This window comes from Solanum dulcamara, chromosome 11 (genome assembly GCF_947179165.1).
Source record: "Solanum dulcamara chromosome 11, daSolDulc1.2, whole genome shotgun sequence".
Taxonomy (NCBI): Eukaryota; Viridiplantae; Streptophyta; class Magnoliopsida; order Solanales; family Solanaceae; genus Solanum; species Solanum dulcamara.
The window spans coordinates 33,772,174-33,791,350 of record NC_077247.1 but is presented as its reverse complement, the minus strand read 5'-3'; the positions used below and the strand labels follow the sequence as shown (position 1 = coordinate 33,791,350).

Genomic DNA, 19,177 nt, shown 5'->3' with positions numbered 1-19,177 from the left:
TGTTTGAAGACTTTGAAGAAACCTTGATGTTGGGTCTTCAATGGAAGGCTTGAATTCTTGAAGCATCTTGAAGGCAATCTTTGTTGGAGAAGGATTATAAGAAGAAGAGAGGAAAATTTCTAGGGCTTTTTAGAGAGAGAGGGAGAGGTTGAAAATGGTCCCAAAATGCCTAAGGCTCGAGTATATATAATTTGGGATAATTCCCAAATTGCCCTTTCTCCAAAATTTTGAAAAAAAAGGCTGAAAATGCTCCTGGCGCGATAGTGGCGCATCGCACCATTACAACGCCAGGTCGATTAGGCCTAAAACCTGCACACTTGTTAGTGGCACGCCACGCCAAGGACCAAACTACTGAGGCATGTTCCTGGCGCGATAGTGGCGCGTCGCGCCCTTATAGGGCCAAGCCTAAGTTTTTTGGGTTCTGGAAAATAGGCTTGAAAACCCTGCACATCTCGTAGTGGCACGCCGCGCCATAAAACAAACTATTGAGGCGTATTCCTGGCGTGATAGTGGCGCATCGCACCACTGCGGCGCCAATCCCAGATTCCCAGCAGTTGCAACCCAGGCCTAAAATTCTTATCGAGCTAGTTCGTCTTAGGATTGTCATATCTTTTGACTCTGAACTCTAAAAATTATGTTCTTGGTGGCGTTGGAAATAAGACTCAACGACCTTTAATTTGATAGGCCATAGGCTACCCATTTCATTATATTCTAGAAGATATGCTCGTTTGAAGTTGACCCTAATACTAACTCACCCGAAAACTTAATCGATTGGAGTTCTTTGGACTCGACTTGGTGTTAGAGATCCCTTATGACACCTAAACACATATAACACACTTCAATTACTTAGGAATTGATCCTAACTCATGTGTAAAATTACAAGTCCTCCAGTCTGAGTCTACACTTACGTGAAAAAATGTTCGAATCTGAGCAAAAACTTTTGGGGGGTGTTACATGATGCCAGAAGAGTTGCTGAGACACCTACCTCTAAAGCGTGAGGTAGACCACAAGATCGAGCTGGAGCTTGAAGCCAGGCCACCTACATACCCACTATACCGTATGGTTCCACCCAGTTCTTTTATGAAACGTATCACATATACATTTCCAACCTTTCTTACTAAAAGACTTGTTTTGCTTATCCCCTTCATGAACTTTGTCTACCATTAACCCCACCAATATAATAGTAAGATATATGGTCATATCGTTGTATTCTTTGATGATCAACAAACCATGGAAACTAATAGAGGGACCAGGTCCCTCTCACTTCAGTGGTCAGCTATGGAAATGCTAGCCAGCTATACCATCTGACAGTTTGGTGGAAATGTGTGTCTGTCTTGCATGTTGGGCACTGCTAAACCAATGAGAGATGCCTAGGTTTCTCTCATGGTATGGGTAAAAAGAATATTCTCAAAATACTAGATAAGTGTGGCATGCCTTTTGAGAATGATTGAATATATTACTCAACCTGGCTCCCTCCATGTTCTTATCAACTGCATCTACATAGAAGGGACCTGATCGACGAATCAGTGTAGACTTCTCCAGTTTATATGTGTTTGAACTATTAAACCTCGAAAGATCAATTTCTAATTTATAAAGAAATCTTGATCAGTTTATTATTTGTAGTATATTGGATTCTTGGTTAAGTGTTAACCTTGAATCAGTAAGTTGAAGTCTACATTAACTAAGGGTAGTTGTGTAGTAGGCAGTAGTTGTATTGCTTAGGCTCAAGATCTTTTAATAGAGGTATTGGAAGCAAGGAGGTGGAGAAGGTTAGTATCTAGTTACAATAGGTTGTAATAGATTGTTTTGCTCTTGCATCTTAGTGAAGTTGATTGAGGAAATCTTTTGGAGTAGGTCGTGGTTGTTTCTTCCTTGAGAAAGGAGTTTTTTCATGTAAAAGTCTTGTGTTGTTTACTTCTTTATTTTGCTTATTATTACTATGTCTTGTCCAATGAGACCTGGTCCCTTAGTGCAGTGGAGGCATACATATCAACAATTGGTATCAAAGTGGGGCTCTCTATTCGGCTAACACCCAGAGAGATTCCTGTGAAAGAATTGCTGCTCCACTAAATTTGAAAGAAGGAAAATCATCTACAAAAGCTCCTTGTTTTAATGGCCAGTTCTATAGCTGGTGGAAGACTCACTTGCATGACTTCCTCATGGTTGAAGATAGTGAACTATGGGACATCGTCATCGATAGCCCTTTTATTCCCACAATAGAACTGGAGGAAGGAGATGTTACCAAAGTTATGCCAAAGACTTGGCAACAATACAATGAAGCTGACAGAAAGAAGATTGAGAAGAACTACAAGGCAATTTTTATGTGTATGTGTGGTATTGGGGCTGAAGAATACAATAGGATCTCAACATGTGATTAAGCTAAATCGATCTGGAACTGTCTAAAGAATGCTCATTAGAGGACTGAGCAAGTTAAAGAATCCAAGGTTGGCATGCTAACTACTCAGTATGAAAACTTTGTTATGAAGGAAGGAGAAACCATTCATGAAATGTATACCAAATTTTCTTCTATAATAAATGAGCTGAGGTGTCTTGGTGAATCTATCAGTCAAAGCAAGCAAGTTAGGAAGATTCTGAGAGTTATTTCAAAATCTTGGGAGAGGAAAGTGGATGTTATTACTGAGGCCAAGGATCTGAAAACCCTCATCATGGATGTACTCATTGGAAATCTACAAACCTATAAGTTAAACAAGCATCATGATAGCTATAAAAGGGACAACAATAAGGTCTTTAGCATTGAAATATGCTCAAAGTGATGATGAGGATGAGGATATGGCCTATCTAACTTGCAGGTTTCACAAGATTGTGAGAAAGCATAGTGGATTTTCTAAGAAAGGAAACACAAGTCGAAACACAAATGGTGTTGAACTTTGTCACAGATGTGGAAATCCATGTTATTTCATCAGAGAATGCCCTATGAATATGATTGATCATAAAGAATATGTCAAGCTAGCAACTGACAGATGTAGGGACCAGGTCCCTGATAAATTCAGAAGAAAGGTTGTTACAGATCTTGTGGTGAAGAAGGCACTTGCAGTTTGGGAAAACACCTCAAGTGAATCTGAGGGGTCAGAGCACCCTGAGGATGCCTCTATGCTAGTAATGAAAGATGATGATGAAGTCTTCAACACACTTTTTGTCTTCATGGCAAAATTTGATGATGAAGCTGAAGAAGAGGTAACATTGCTTGATCTTAAAGAAAATTTAGATCTATATTCTATCAAAAAGGTAAAGAAGCTAGCATGCGTGTTAATTCATTCTCTGTTTGAATTGATTACTGAAAAGGATTTCCTAAACAATAGCATTGACATTTTTCAAAATGAAAAAACTGCTTTAGTACTTCAGATGTTAGATTTGGAAGAAAAAAGATTTGATATCTAACTGCTCCAAGTAAAAGTCAAATGTAGCATACGTCGCTAGGACCACTTGAATTGTTGTAAGTTGAACCACCATAGAAAATATCTCATTAAAGTCTATACCTTTTTTCTGAGCGAATCCTTTCACCACTAATCTTGCATGATACTTCTTCACTTGATCATTACCATTGCGTTTGATCTTGTAGACCCATTTGCTTCCAATAGCCTTCCTTCCTTGAGGAAATTGAACAAGATCCCATGTTTTATTTTTATAAAGAGCTTCAATTTCTTCTCGCATTGCTGCTATCCACAGAGATGATTCTTGGCCTTTCATAGCCTCGTGAAAAGTTGAAGGCTCTACATCCTCTATTAATAGACAGTATGCAACATTGCCCTCCATAGAATAATCTGAGTGCGAAGCTGGTTCTCTTCTCTCCCTAGTTGACCGTCGAACTTGTGGAGTTTTGATCTCAGCTTGCTCTTGTTCTTCGTGCTCTGGTGCTGCCTCAGAAGAAATTGGAGCTTCTTCTATTTCTCAACTTCAACTGTAGTAGTCTCTGCTTTTTCTTTCAAAGTGCTACCTTCTTTTGCTTGTATCTTGTTTTCACCAAACACAACATCCCTGCTGATTACCACCTTGTGGGCAATGGGATCCCATAAGAGATATCCCTTAACTCCATCAGCATACCCTAAGAAAATGCATTTTCTGGATTTCAAATCCAACTTTAATTTTTCTTGGGTGTTGTACATAATATAAGTAGGACTTTCGAATATATGTAAGCGAGAATAATTAGCTGATTTTCTTGTCCATATCTCCATTGGCATTTTTAGATCAATTGCAGTTGATGGTGACCGATTGATCACATAACAGACGGTTTTGACTGCTTCTACCCAGAATGGTTTTTCCAACCCTGCAGTTGCCAACATAGCTCTTGTCCGTTCCAACGAGTTTTTGTTCATCCACTCTGCTACTCTATTTTATTGTGGAGTATGTGCCATTGTGAATTGCCTTTTAATACCTTCTTGTTTACAGAAGTTATCAAATTCATCACCAGTATATTCTCCTCCATTATCGTTCCTCAAACACTTGATATTTTCCTCAGATTCAAGTTCCACCCACACTTTTAACTCTTTAAAAATCAAAAAAATATATGTCTTTCTCTTAATTGGATACACCTAACTTCTCCTAGAGTAATTATTGATAAATGACACTAAATATTTCGCTTTTCCTTGGGACTCCATCGGTGCTTGCCAGGCATTAGAGTGAACTAGATCTAATATTTCCTTGCTTTTAGCAGTTGAACTGCTAAACTTTAGTCTATTTTGCTTACTGGTTACACAATGCTCACAAAAGGGTAGTGAAACCTTTTTGATCCCAAAAAAAGGTTTTGCTTAGAAAGAATCTTCAAACCTCATTCCTACATATGCCTAAGTTTACGATGCCACATCATTATTGATTCTTCAAATAAACTTGCTGACGCGGTTGATGCTTCTCCTTCTTGGTGTGTTTCACTTTAAGCATATATAGATTTGCAGTAAGTTTTTCTGCTTTCATCACTACAAGCGCTCCTTTTGATATTTTCATGACTCCACCATGAGTCTTATATGAACATCCATTATCATCTAATTGTCCCAAAGATAATAAATTCTTCCTCAAGTCTTTTACATGTCGTTCCTTCTGGATGGTGCATACCATGCCATCATACATATTTATTTTGATGGACCTAATACCAATAACATCCAAAGCATGATCGTCTCCCATAAACACAGACCCTCCTAAGATAGGATTATATTGATAGAACCATTTTCTCCGGGAAGTCAAGTGCCATGTTGCTCCTATGTCCATGATCCAGACATCATTGAAAATTTTTTTCTTTCATTATTTGATATTGATTCACTACATAAAATATCGCCATTATCCGAGGTACTTGAAACATTTCCTTGGGGTGTTCACTCTTTTTCTTGAACCAATAATCTTTCCTGATGTGCCCTTTCTTACTACAGATGTGATACTTGATATTCTTCTTACTTTTTGATTTAGATCTACCATGATTGTGACTCCTACAGGGGCCATGTTCTGTTGGTCTTCCTCTCACCATCATCAAAGCTTCAACTTTCTGCGAACTTGCTTGTCTGTCTTTCTTATTTTTGCGCCAATTTTGTTTTTCTAAGACAACGGCTATAATTTCATCAAAAACTAAACTATTCGTATTGATTATCAAGTTGATGATGAGTTGATCATATGAGCCAGATAGAATTTGAAGTAGAAGCTCCGCACGTTTAGTCCTCTTTATTTTGCAACCCATTTTTGTAAGTTGTAAAAATAGAGCATTCAAAGCATTGATGTGTTCAGTAACCGACATGGACTCTGCCATTCAAAGAATATACAATCTTCTTTTTAAGAAGATTTTATTCTGCAAAGACTTGGCCTCATACAATTCTGTAAGAGTATCCTATATTTCCTTCGCCGTTCATTTTTCAGCCACACTAGACAACACTTAATCAGCTAGTGCCAAGGGTAGATCAGCAACTGCGTTGCTGTCTATGTCGTTCCACTTGCTGTCATCAGTAAAGTAAGTGGGCCTGCCTTTAATTACAGCTAAGTAATTGTCTTTTCTCAATATTGCTCTTATTTTTATTTTTTACAATGTGAAATTAGTTCCACTGAATTTTTCAACGTAAAACTTTATTGTAATCGATATTTTTATTTTCTTCACACCCTTATAGATTGTTTCTGAATATTTTTGCAAAAAATCATAAAAAACTATACCTTCACCAAAATTTACTATTCATGTGAATAGTACTTTTCACCAAATTTTACTTTTTATGAAAATTTACTATTCACAGGTAGTACCTTCGCATAAAATAGATAAAATAACTGTGGGCTATGATATCACTGTTGGGGGGAGGAAGCACTATAATTAAAGTTTGATATGATAATAAATAATAAAAATAAATTGGATACGAGAATTTTACTTGGAAACCCCTCAAACAGATAGAGGGGAAAAACCACGGGGTAGAAGGATCTTACTATGATAATATGGGAGTACACTGCTCTCAAATACAAGGAGAAAACAATAATTAACACTTCTCTCTTGTAAAAGGAACAACTAACTAAAAATGATACGCAAGACTAAAATATTTATCTTGGTGTATAACTCTTTTTGTGTTCTTACTCTTTTGAATTGTATTTTTTTTGTAGGCTAATCTAAATGGGGCAAGAGGCCTTCTATTTGTAAAAAACTAGAAATGTGTAAAATCTGCATAAAATCCACGTATTGCACCACTCTTTTTAACTATGCATTCAAAATGCATTTTGTTCCCTTTTTGACTACACGTTCAAAATGAGTTTTGTAGTATTTAACTATCTTGCACATAACCCATTAAGAATTTAACAGGTAGTCTCACTATACTTGATCTTACTCTGCAGAACACTCAAGAACTCAAAATGTTGAACAACAATAGAAAAACAAAGATATTTAGCTAATCATCATGCTAGCTAAGGAAGAAAAAGCAAAAGTCCGCCAAATCTTAAAAAGGCCATACCTTTTGATCCTCTGCAACATCTCAGGACTGACCTCAGTCTTTGCACCTGTCTTAAATGTTATACCCCATACTTTTGTACCTTGGAAGGTTCCTAAGGTACATAAGCTTCTTAAGCCTTTTAAGTTTCTTGAAAGGTTTGTAAGCTTCTTAGAAGTTACCATGTGAGCCAGATAATTTATAACGCTACCAAACAACTCTAAGAAAGGGAGAATGTGACACCCCATAGTAGAGAACATTGGGAATAGGGCTATAAAAATCCGGAAGAAGTTGGAGGCCAAGTAATAAGTCGTAGGACTCGACTTACTTACGTAAGCTATCAACTTAAAAATCTTACATACTTAAACTACTTAAGTACATACCAAGCTTATGTGGCAGGAATTACATAGGTTCGTAAAGTAAGATGAGATTACGAATCCACGAGGAGAAGAAGAGAGAAACACGTGGCAGCAAGAGGGAGTTCCACATGGAAGAAGATGGAGGTGCCATGTGGAAGCAGCTGCAACAAGAGGTGGGCCCTACCTGCCATGTGGCAGCCCATGAGGGGTGGTGCGATGTGTTGGCCTAACAAGGAGTTGACACATGTCACCACTTAGGAGTTGACACATGTCACCCCTTAAAGTAGCATATATATGTATGTTTATGACTTTTTATTTCCATCCTTATCTCATAAGTCATCTTTATCAAAAGAAAATTCTAGAAAGAAGAAGAAAAGAGAGAACTTGAAGCTAGAGAAAGAGAGCTACGGTTTTGGGAGGAAAAAAAAGGTAAGTTCTCCGATTTTATTCCGTGAATTAGTTATCTACGGCATACCATGATGGTATGAAGGTGTTATTAATGTAAATTTATGGTTTGAAGCAGCCCCAAACGGACAACAAACAGCCACACAGTTCTAGTCGCGCTAAAGGAACTTCCGAGGTGAGTTTTGACGAGTTTGGCGAGGTTCGGGCAAGGTAAGGTTTTCCCTTTCAAATTGGAGTTTATGATGATTTTATGAGGTATATTACATGTCTTAAATAAGGTTTGAAGTGGAAAAATTGCATAAGGATGCTTGACGTTGGAAATGAACTAAATTGAAGTCGTTATAGTTAAGTCAAAGTCGGGTAGTGTGTTGTGATTGTGGTGCTGCAGTTGAAGCTAGTTGGATGGAGTGTTGCAGGGCTATAAAGTGTTTTAAAAAGGGTATGGGTACTGCTGGTTTCAGCCACACGACCCTCTGTTCTGTATTGTTAGAGGTTTTACGAAATAAAGGTTAAAAACTCTATTATGGTATTGTAGTTTTGAGCTAGTTGTTTGGAGTTATATTGAGTAATGTTGAAGTGATTTGATTGAATATATAGAGGCTGGTTGTTGTTGTTAATATGGCTATTAAGATTAGCAGTTGGATAGGGCAAGTTACAGGGGAGATGCTGCCCGATTTCTGGTAACTTCGGAACTAGAAATAAACTAGTCGAGGGAAATGGATAAGGAAACGATTCCTATGGATACTTGGTTGTAGAGTTGGAAGTTGGAAAGTGGAAGGTTATTAATCTTAGTATTGCTTCCATGTTAAATAAGTTCAAAAGACGACGAGGCGAAGGGTAATCCATAAGAGGTATGTGAAGCTTACCCTTTTTTTCTTTTGGCATGTCTTAGCCTTAAGTGTTTCATATACAAAATGTGGGGATAATTCCATTCATATAACCCCAAGTATGACTCATAAGTCTTATTCACTTCTCAATGGTAAAATTCCTATACTAGTTGAGTTATTGCCTCTCAAGGCTTCTATATAATTTAGAGAAGTAAGTATGTAAAGCTACATTCTTTCTCTTGGCATGTTTTTGGCATAAGTATGTAGAGCTATCTTTCTTTTCTTTTGGCATATCTTAGATGTAAGTTATGAACGATATGTATATGAACCTTGGGGTAATTCTATTCATGAGCTCGGAATATGATGCATGACTCATAATTCTGGTTTACTTCTGAATGTTAAGTCTCTTAAGGTAGTTGAGTTATCACCCTCGAGTCTCCTATATGATGAATACTAATTGAATGCATAAGCTCTTATTCCTAAGGGTCTCTACGATGACGAACGTCTCCAATTCCATAAGCCATTTAGCTTTTTTTTGATACATGTGTATGAAGTATACGATGATGAAATGACATATACGATGAAGTTGAAGCATATAATGATGTCGTATGTGATAAAATTATTCACCGAGTCCCAGGCCAGATATATATATATACGATGATATGATGAAAATATGGATCAGGCCATATATTTCTAGGCATTATTTTAAATTATAGATCGGGACGAACGTTCTTCGACATATTTTATTCTAGGATCGAGCCGAACGTTCCTCGACATATTTTACTATATGATAATGGCACCAAGTCCTATAATGGGCCAGATACGGTATGATATGTACATTACTTTTTCACTGAGTCCCTCACTAAAGGGCCAGATACAATAGATAGGCATGCATATGAAAATATAGTGATGTACTTATAATATATAAGATGATGCCGTATACGATAGTATGATGCCGTATACGATGATATGGTAACACCGAGTCCCATAGCGGGCCGAGAGTGATATGTGAGGATGATATACATGCCCTTTTTTCATAAGATGCAGGTATAGTAAATTGTTAATGGTTATACTTATTTCATGCATCCCTATCTCAGTTGTTGTTTCAGTTATGATATGTTATGCTTTATATACTCAGTACATCTATCGTACTGACCCCCTTTTCTTCGGAGGGCTGCGTTTTATGCCTGCAGTTACAGATGCTCATTTTGGAGATCCGCCATCTTAGGATTTCCGCTTAGCTATGTTGGAAGTGCTCCACTATTTCAGAGTCTAACTTGTTGGTATTGGTCCTCCTATGTGTATATTTGTTTATTCAGGGGTACGGTAGGGGACCTGTCCTGCCATATGTTACCGTTACTATTCTTAGAGGTCTGTGGACATATGTATGTGGGTTGTATATGTATGCATGTATAGTTGCCCTTATATGCTATGATAGCCTCATCAGCTTATATGTAATCTTGTTTGTTGATACATTATAACTCAAACCGGGGATAGGTTTACTTATAGTTAGTAGGGGTATATATGAGTGTCCAGTTTGGACACCCGTCACGGCCTATGGGGTTAGGTCGTGACATTAAACCTATTCTTTAGAACCTCAATCTATCTGCAGTAACATCTCCACACCATAAAATCTCCAAAATCCCCTTTATCAAGTGTTCTGAGCCTAAAGCAACTAACTTTGTCGCCGTGTCATTGTACTCCTCCACATTGGGTGCCAATGTGGTCCAATAAGCCGTACATCACTCTTTCGACACCTCCTTCTTCTTCTCCCACTTTATATCTGACGGTGACAACTCCTTCTCCACGGGTCCACTAATGCCATCGAGGCCTTTTCCTCCACTTTTTGCACTATAAAGTTGATGTAGCTCCTTCAATAATTTCTCCTGTTCCTTGGAAGCAATCGTCAAACCATAATTAGCCAAGTCACTGACTGATTCTTTATCCGATTCATTGTCTTTAGGAGCTTGAAATTAGAAAAAGTAATGCAAATCATCTAGCTTTACTGTGGCGAGGTCCTTAGTCAATAACCACTGGATGTCATTTCCAACACAAACAAGTACTAAGTAGTGCTTGTCGATCACATGGAGAATGGAACGGGGGATAACAAGAAGGGTTTTAGGAGGGGCAGATGGTGAAGAGGTTTTCTACAAGGTTGGGTATGTTGAATTTCAACATATATCACAAAGTCAAACATAGGGAAAAAATAAATAGGAACGTACCTTCAGCCCTTATTGTCCTAGTGTTGTAGAGAATCGTATTTGCCTTCCTAAGAACTTTAACAAGAAAGAAGAAAGAACTCTAAAAATCTTGTAGCCTATGTGTCACGACCCAACCCCATAGGCCGCGACTGGGGTCTGCCCTGTACCCCCCGTATAACTACCTATCAGTTGCAGTCATATTGAACTATGAACAAAGTGATACTATTCACAAAATAAAATAAAATAAAAACCCAATGAGTTCAAACTTTTTCGTGTACGTATGGCCTCTTTCACTCGTCTCACAACACATAAAGACATGCAAGCCGACAAGTCTACTGTAACATAAAATTCTCATAAAATGCCGTATAGGCACAATCGAAACGAACTCACAAATATTCCACATCCATATGTCTACAGACCTCTAGGAATAGTAACAGCAACATATGGCGGGACAAGGCCCCCGCCGTACCCCTGAATGTACAAATATATACATTAAGTAACCAGCATCAAAATTTAGGCTCCAGAATAGTGAAGCACTTCCGACACAACTGAGAGGAACTTCTATGCTGATGGATCTCCAGAATAAACATTTGTACCTGCGGGCATGAAATGCAGCCCCCCCAAGAAAAGGGGGGTCAGTACGATATATGTACTGAGTATGTAAAGCATAACATAGCGTAATTGAGACCATAACTGAAATAGGGATATAGGGGATAAGTATAACAACTAAATGAATTACTATACCTGCACCTTAGGACACGTAAATCATACACATTATCATATGCTGGGCCCGGCCCTCTAGTGAACTCAATGTTTTAATCACTTCTTCATAATCACATATCATCGTATCATAATGCATTTCATTTCATCATATCATCGTATACGATATCATTTTATCATGTATATCATCGTATTATACCCGGTTCACTATGGGGCTCAGGGTCACAATGTATCGCTTTAATCTCATATGCATGCCTATATAAAGTATTCGGCCCTTTAGTGAGGGACTCGGTGAATGGAGTGGTGTACGTCTATAGCGTACCATCATAATATACATACGTACCCGGTCCTCTAAGGAGGGACTCGGTGGTGCCTCCCTTATTTTGCCATATATACTATCATATTGCAGCCGACCTAGGACTCGGTGAATAATCGTATCGTCATAACATATAACATATATCACACCTCACGTACGGCATCGTCTCCTCGTGCATGGAACTATACACATCCGGCCCAGGATGCGGTGAAAGAAATAGTAAAGCTGCGCCCGACATAATATCCGGCCCATCGTGGGATGCGAAGAAAGAAGGGTTATAGCATGCACAAGTAGAGTAGTGAGAAACCATATGCAACTAAGTCCTTATTTGAGACTCGATGAAACTGTCAAGTGAACCGTCACCTGAAGACCAGGAAGGTACTTATTCGAAGTGCCCTTTATATGTCATTAGGCTTACATCAGTTGGGGCCTCAGGAATCACAGACATGCATCCAGACAATGCCACATAGCTTATGCAGTCAGAAACATGGTTTATGCAATCAGAGACACAATTATGCAATCAGAGACACATTTATGTAATCAGAGACATTGATCATTTCAGAGGCTTCAAGGAAAGGAGCTTGTATCTCCACTTACTATTCACTATATAGTAGGCTCGAGAATAATAGGTTGACTACTTTCAGACTCTAAATGGTCAGAAGTGACTACAAGTCATGAGTTACACTCAGAGTTCATAAATGGAATTACCTCTAAACCCCTCTCATATATCATTTTACTTAAAAGTAAGTTATTCTATAGGAAAGAAGGGATAGGAAGTACATGTACTAGTTTTCATCACATAGAATACTTAAAGCCAGTGACTCAGCTATTGCAGGAGTTCTAATATCAAGAAGTAAATGAGAGTCTCGACTCATACTCAGGGAGTTACGAATGGATTAAATCCCAAATATCATATACATATCATTTATAGCTTACGTCTAAGACATGACAAAAGAAAATAAGAATAGCTCTACATACTTATTCCAAAAACACGCCAAAAGAAAACTTCACATACCTTGTCTGAGTTATTCCTTATCCTATTCGCCTTGTCGTCCTTTGAACCTATTAAACAGGAGAGTAATATGCATATCAACTCTTCTTAACTTTCCAGCATCTTAGGTTACACCTTAGTATTAATGGAATCTATTTCCTTAGTAGTTTCCTTGACTAGTTCTTTTGTTTGTTAAGGCGTTAACGAAAATTAGGCAGCACCTCCCCTATAATGTGCCCTATCCGAATTTCCAATTAGGTCCCTAAGACCTACATCCAACCAACAACAACAACCTGCAGCAATTCACACCAACAATATACAACATAAACTCCAAACGACTTATTCAAAAATACGATATCACAATAGGGCGTCTAGCCTTTATTTTACAACGCCTTTAATTATACACAATGAGGGGTTACGTGGCTTCAACCAGCAGCACCCTAACCCACATTATAACATATTTAGGCCCTGCAACAACACATCACACAACCATAAGCAGCCCCCACGCGCACAACACCTTATTTCGACAACAATTTAACTATAGCGATTCCAATTTAGTTTATTTCGGCCGTCAAGCATATTCATTATATTTTCACATTTCCAGCCACTTACACAATGTATAATACCCTGTATAACAACACCATAAACTCCAAGTTAAAAGGTAAGGCCTTACCTTACGTTAAACTTGTCAAACTCGCCAAAACTATCAAAACGCGAAATCTGGACAGCCCACCATCTTATATTGTCGCTTAGTTTCGGAGGGGTAATTGAGGGAAACAGGATTTATGGCATCAATAAAAGTTATAGACATGTGTATCAAGGTCGTAAACAATTTTGAATTACCCCTACAGCAATTTTGTATGAAAATATATGCCCAAAATACTCATAGCTGTCCGTGTAGGATTTCCAAAACAAAATCTGGGCAGTACCTCATCTACACTTCATCACCATTTTTCGAGATGATACAAGTAAAACTGGATTTTGGAGTCTAAATGAAAGTTATATACCCATGAAATACCTTTCCAAAACATATTGAATCACCCAAAACGAAGCTATACACAAGATGTTATACCAATATTACTAACCACTGTCCCTTCCAAAAACGGGTTTGTTAACTAGCGTTTTCTCTTTAAGTTTCTCTTAGTTTTCCAAGTGAAGAACTGAAAATATGGTTCCGTAGGCATCGTAATATACATATATACACCTCCACGTATTTTAGGAACGTCGTATATAATTAATTCACGGAGAGAAAATTAGAAAACTCACCTTTAAACTTCAAGAACCATGCCTGCCTCTCTATCTCTCTCTCTCACGTTTTTTTTCTCTATGCTGGCTGATGTTTTGATGGATAACTGAAGTATATGATATATATCAACATATATATGTTGATTTAGGGTGTGACATGTGTCAACCCCAAGAGGTGACACGTGTCCAGCCCCAATTGGGCCACCGCACCTACCTGTTCAAGGAGGGGCTGCCACATGGCAGTGGGGCCCACCTCCCCCAAGCAGGTGGGTCACCTACTTGACCCCAAGCAGGTGGGTCTCCTTCCTTCTTAGGTGCTGCCACGTGTCACCCTCCCATTGGCTGCCCCACAAATTATTATTTTTTTCTCGTGGGTTCGTAATCTCGTCTCACTTTAAGAGCCTATGAAACCCTTACTACATATGCTTGGTATGTAATCAAGTAACTCACGTATGTAAGACTTTTAACTTAATAGTTTACGTAGATAAGTCGAGTCCTACGACTCGTTACTTGGCCTCCAACTCCTTCCGGATTCTTATGACTCTCTATCCAACCTCCCTTCTCGTGAGGTATCACAATCTTCTTTCCTTAGAGTTGTTTGATAGTGTCGTAGCTTATCCGGCTTACATGATAGTGTCTAAGGAACTTAAGAAGACGTTCTGAGCTCAAGAGTGCAGGGTGTAACACTATGTCTATCAAAGTGTATGGCAGACGGATAGAGTAACAAGCGTATTTATAGATAGACTAGAAACTCTTGCGCAAATAACTTCAACTATTAAGGACTTCTCATAATTATTTCTTGTCATCAAAGAAATACCATATATGCATAACTTGGAGAAAAATTAATTGACTGATTTATTACTTTACTTGTGAGATAAGGTAATATTTAATTACCAAATATGTGTTCAACATTAAAGTTTCCTAAAAAGGAGATGTAATTATTACATTCTCTCACTTGGACCACATACCAAAATCAAAAAATTCTTTTTAGCGAAAATAACCAATATGACCATAAATGCATATTCACTTAACTTAATAGTTATGCAACAATCACTTTATTAAGAATATATTGATACAAGAATCATGGCGGTCATGCTTTAAATCAAACACTTCCTTCCATGTATTATGATGTATAATATTTTCTAAACAAGTATCCAACAGCTTTATGAATGAGCTTAGTGTAAGTCATTCAGAGTCCAACTATATTTGGTCTAATGATCACAATATAATACATGAAAACCAAAATATACACTACCATGTATAACAAAAAATGATAACATCTACATAAAGTGTTAGAGAATGAAAGAAAGACTACAATGAGTTACTAAGCCCCATATGGGGTGCATGATCCTTGAAAACATTAGCGGGTAAACCTTTAGTCATGGGATCAACTATCATCATAGTAGTACTAACATATTCAAAACTCACATCTTGCTTGTTGACATAGTCTATAACCATCAAATACTTTATGTCAATGTGCTCACTTCGGCTGCCACTCTTATTATTCTTAAAGATAATATTGCAGGTGAATTATTACAAAACATTCTCAAAGGCCTTATCGACAATTTCAAGGTCTAAAGTGAAATTCTTCAGCCATAACGCTTGTGATGTAGCTTCATAGCATACTATTAACACTTTTCCAAGACACAACACCTCCATCAAAAGAAAAATGTATCTGGAGGTAGATTTACCACTATCCTTGCATCCACCTTAATCAGAGTTTGAATGCCCAATGACTTGTAATTAGTCTGAATATTTCTATGAGCAAAAAATCCTTGGTTCCTTCTAAATATCTCAAAATCCTTTTACCAGTTTTTCAATGATCAAGACCAGGATTACTTTGATATCTACCAAGCATTCCTTGTCACACTCTGAGTCTACACCCTAGGTGTGACCGACACTCGAAAATTATTATTGGTATCAAGAAAACCCTTGACCTGACTAACTACTACGCTGAAGACTTAACTTGATAATAAAAATTTAAAAATAGTTAACATTTTAAATACTAAAAAATAAAATCATAGCACTGTCTACTCTAAATATACAAAAAATCACTGTTTAAACATAATACTGAAGTACTGGATTGACTCTCAACTCTATCTATGACACCTCTAAATAACCATGAATAGGTACCGAGACAGATCTATGGATACCTCAAAAGAGATATTAATAATAAAGGAAATAAACAGCAGAGGAGTTCTTGCGAAAGCAAGAAGGTCTCACCAAAAATTGGGGAAAGTACGCTCTTCAATGAAGTGTCTATTGATGATCTCTAACTCCTTCATTTACATCATAAATCTATGTAGCATTGAAAGACGTTGGTATATGAAATGTATGGCATGTAAAATGGCTGAAAAGATAAATAATTGAACTGAATACTCGCAAGAAGAAATGCTGAAAATAACTTGACTGAATGTAAAGCATGCAAGTATAAGAAAATATCAACGCTTTACAATAAAATAAGGCAATAGATATAACTCAAGTAAATGTAGTACTTTCTCTTTTTGGGGAGTTTCTCTAACTGACAACCATCACTATGAGGCTCGTGATGATACAATGTTCTGCCCATGCTATCTGAGTTATCCCTATACATTGCCAGAGTATAGGATAATAACTTAACTTATGGATCCATCTAAAAAGTCCTCTTTTTGGGACTGGGTGAGGAGTAGCCCGAATTAACGGCACATCTCTATCTATGCTTGTGGTGCAAGTTATGGAGTTGGAGTTATCTAAACTTGTACCCTAATCAGTGCTCAATACTACTCCCAAACATGCACTATGCTCAATAATAGAATTACTGTTTGTGATGAGTTAATGCTCAAAAATGCCTCTTGAAGCTGTACTTAACTTTTCTTTTAATGACTGCCAACTGCTTTCTCAAACTGATAATATTATCTTTAAAAGTAGTCATGGTCTTTTCAAAATATGTAATGCATATGGAATTGTTTAGTTCCCTTAAACTCTTTACTGATAAATATGCGAATGCTAAACTTTACTAAAGTTCAGAATTCATGCATTATAAATTAGTAATGCAAAATACCTTACTTACTCAAGTTCTGAAAATCATGCATAATGAGTAACAATGCAATAAATTTAACCTCTCAAATTAGGAAGGGTTCATAGAGGGAATAATCATGAACTATACATCAAGGTAATCAGAATTCACATGAGGAAGACATATATTCAAGGATAATACTTAAAATTCAATAGAACGAATATAAATTCAACTAAAGAATTCATAGGAACTTGGTTTAGAACCTTGATAAATCTTTCATTGACTGAATTTAGATGTAGAGCGTAAGGACGAACTTAGTCCAACACTCTGAGTAGCCTTACATACCTAGAAGAACTACTTTCTTGAAGAACTTGAAGAAGACACTTGAACCTAGCTTTTTCTCCTCTTGAATCCTTGTTGTAAGTCTTAGAATTGATTATGAGGGGAAAAGGGATGAATGATACCGATAAGGGGCTTATTTTGGTCCCAAAACGTCAAGGCTTTGACTTGGAAAGAATGGGAAAAGACAAAACTACCCTTCATTAAAAGCTCTAGCTACTAGAGTTACTGGAATTTCAGAGGTTTGGGTCTACGACTCCTTTCTACGGATCGTAGATCTTTCTACGGGTCATATAATGGGAGTCGTAGAAGTGTATTGAGGGGCTCGTAGACCTTTCTACGGGTCGTCCTACACATTTGAATTTCTGATTCTCAGAATTCATCCTATAGTCACCATCTACAGTCCGTAGGAACTCCTACGGACCGTAGAGGTCATCCATAGAAAGTTGAAAGAAAACTTAAACTTAAAAATTCACTAAGTCAAGGAAGTGAACTACAAGCTCCACCTACGACTTTTAGCTCTATCTACGGTCCGTAGGTGCCACCCGTGGTTCACAGTTTTGAGGACTTTTTCTCAATTTCTTTTGGGCTTTTCTAGGTTAGGATTTTACTGTGAAGGCAATATCAGTCTAGTGCAGACCTGTGCATACATAAGGCTTCCAACAAGTGAAGCATATGGAACACCTTTCATTTGTTCTTATTTCAATGCATTTTGTGGACATTAATTCAACGAGAATTTGTCACCTTCAATGATAGGTGTTGCTACAGGTGAATAGTTTTTCAAATTCCATATTTTTCCAAAATTCTTTCAATGTAGGCCTTCTGAGATAGTCCAAGCAATTGCTGAGATCTATCTCTATAAATCTATATGCCAATGGCATAGGACCCATATCCTTCATTTCAAAATTCTGGATAAGAAATTATTTTATCTCATGTAAGTAAAATACCATCCACATAGAGGACTAAGAAAATATATTTGCTCCCCTTCATAATTTCAAACTTTGGTCTGGAAGCATATGTTGGCTTTGTTTCACGTATAATCTCACACAAACTTTGTTCGTTATAATAGTCAAATTATTAAACTATTATTTGAAGCATTAAAATAATTAAATTTTACTTACTATACTATTGCAATAAAAGACGTAATATATCCAATCAACAAAATAACTCTCTATATATACATAGCAAGGTGGAGTATTAATTTTGTTTCTACAATATCCCAACTCTCGCTCTCTTCCTCTTCTTCTTCTTTGTTTTCTACTCCTCTGTTTCTTTTCTTTTCGATCAAATATGGGGATGTATATTCATGAACAACAACTCCTTAGGTATCTTTTCAAATTTGTTACTGGTATGCCTATTCAATGTGACGATATTCGACTTGTAGACTTGTATGGCAACAAGAAGCCATCTCAGTTATTCGATACCACTACTACTAATCATTATCATTATGTTTTCACTCAGTTAAAGAAGATAAGACAAGGGAAAGGTAAGAACTTCAACAGGCGAATTGTTGGTGGAGGCGGCACATGAAAAGGAAAGGTTACTGCTAGACCAATTTACAACAAGGAAAGATCAGTGATTGGTTTCAAGACTTTGATGAAAAAATCCAGTCCTGGTATGTGACAGAATATCGCCTTAGTGATAAAATACTAGAGGACTTGAGACTACGTGGTCAAATTCGATATGAGGAGTTTGTTGTATGTCGCATTAGGAGGAATGTCAATTCGGATCACATTAGAGAGAATTTCTTGCCAGTTCTGTCCCAATTTCTTCATCACAATGTCTAGAAACTGTGAAATCCTTTGCTCAAGAAAATCAAAATTTGGGAGAACCCAGTTCTGCTAATGTAGTTCCATCTGATGAGTTAAACAGTATTTTGAATG

At 37.4% G+C, this 19,177-nt stretch overlaps 1 protein-coding gene across 1 annotated transcript; it reads left to right on the top strand.

Annotated features, from left to right (window-relative positions):
• The first annotated feature begins 2,159 nt into the window (after positions 1-2,159).
• Positions 2,160-2,774, top strand: LOC129872522 (uncharacterized). Its single transcript, XM_055947487.1, has 2 exons — positions 2,160-2,312; positions 2,418-2,774. Exons 1-2 carry the CDS (start codon positions 2,160-2,162, stop codon positions 2,772-2,774), a joined length of 510 nt encoding a protein of 169 aa, XP_055803462.1.
• Positions 2,775-19,177: the final 16,403 nt, after the last annotated feature.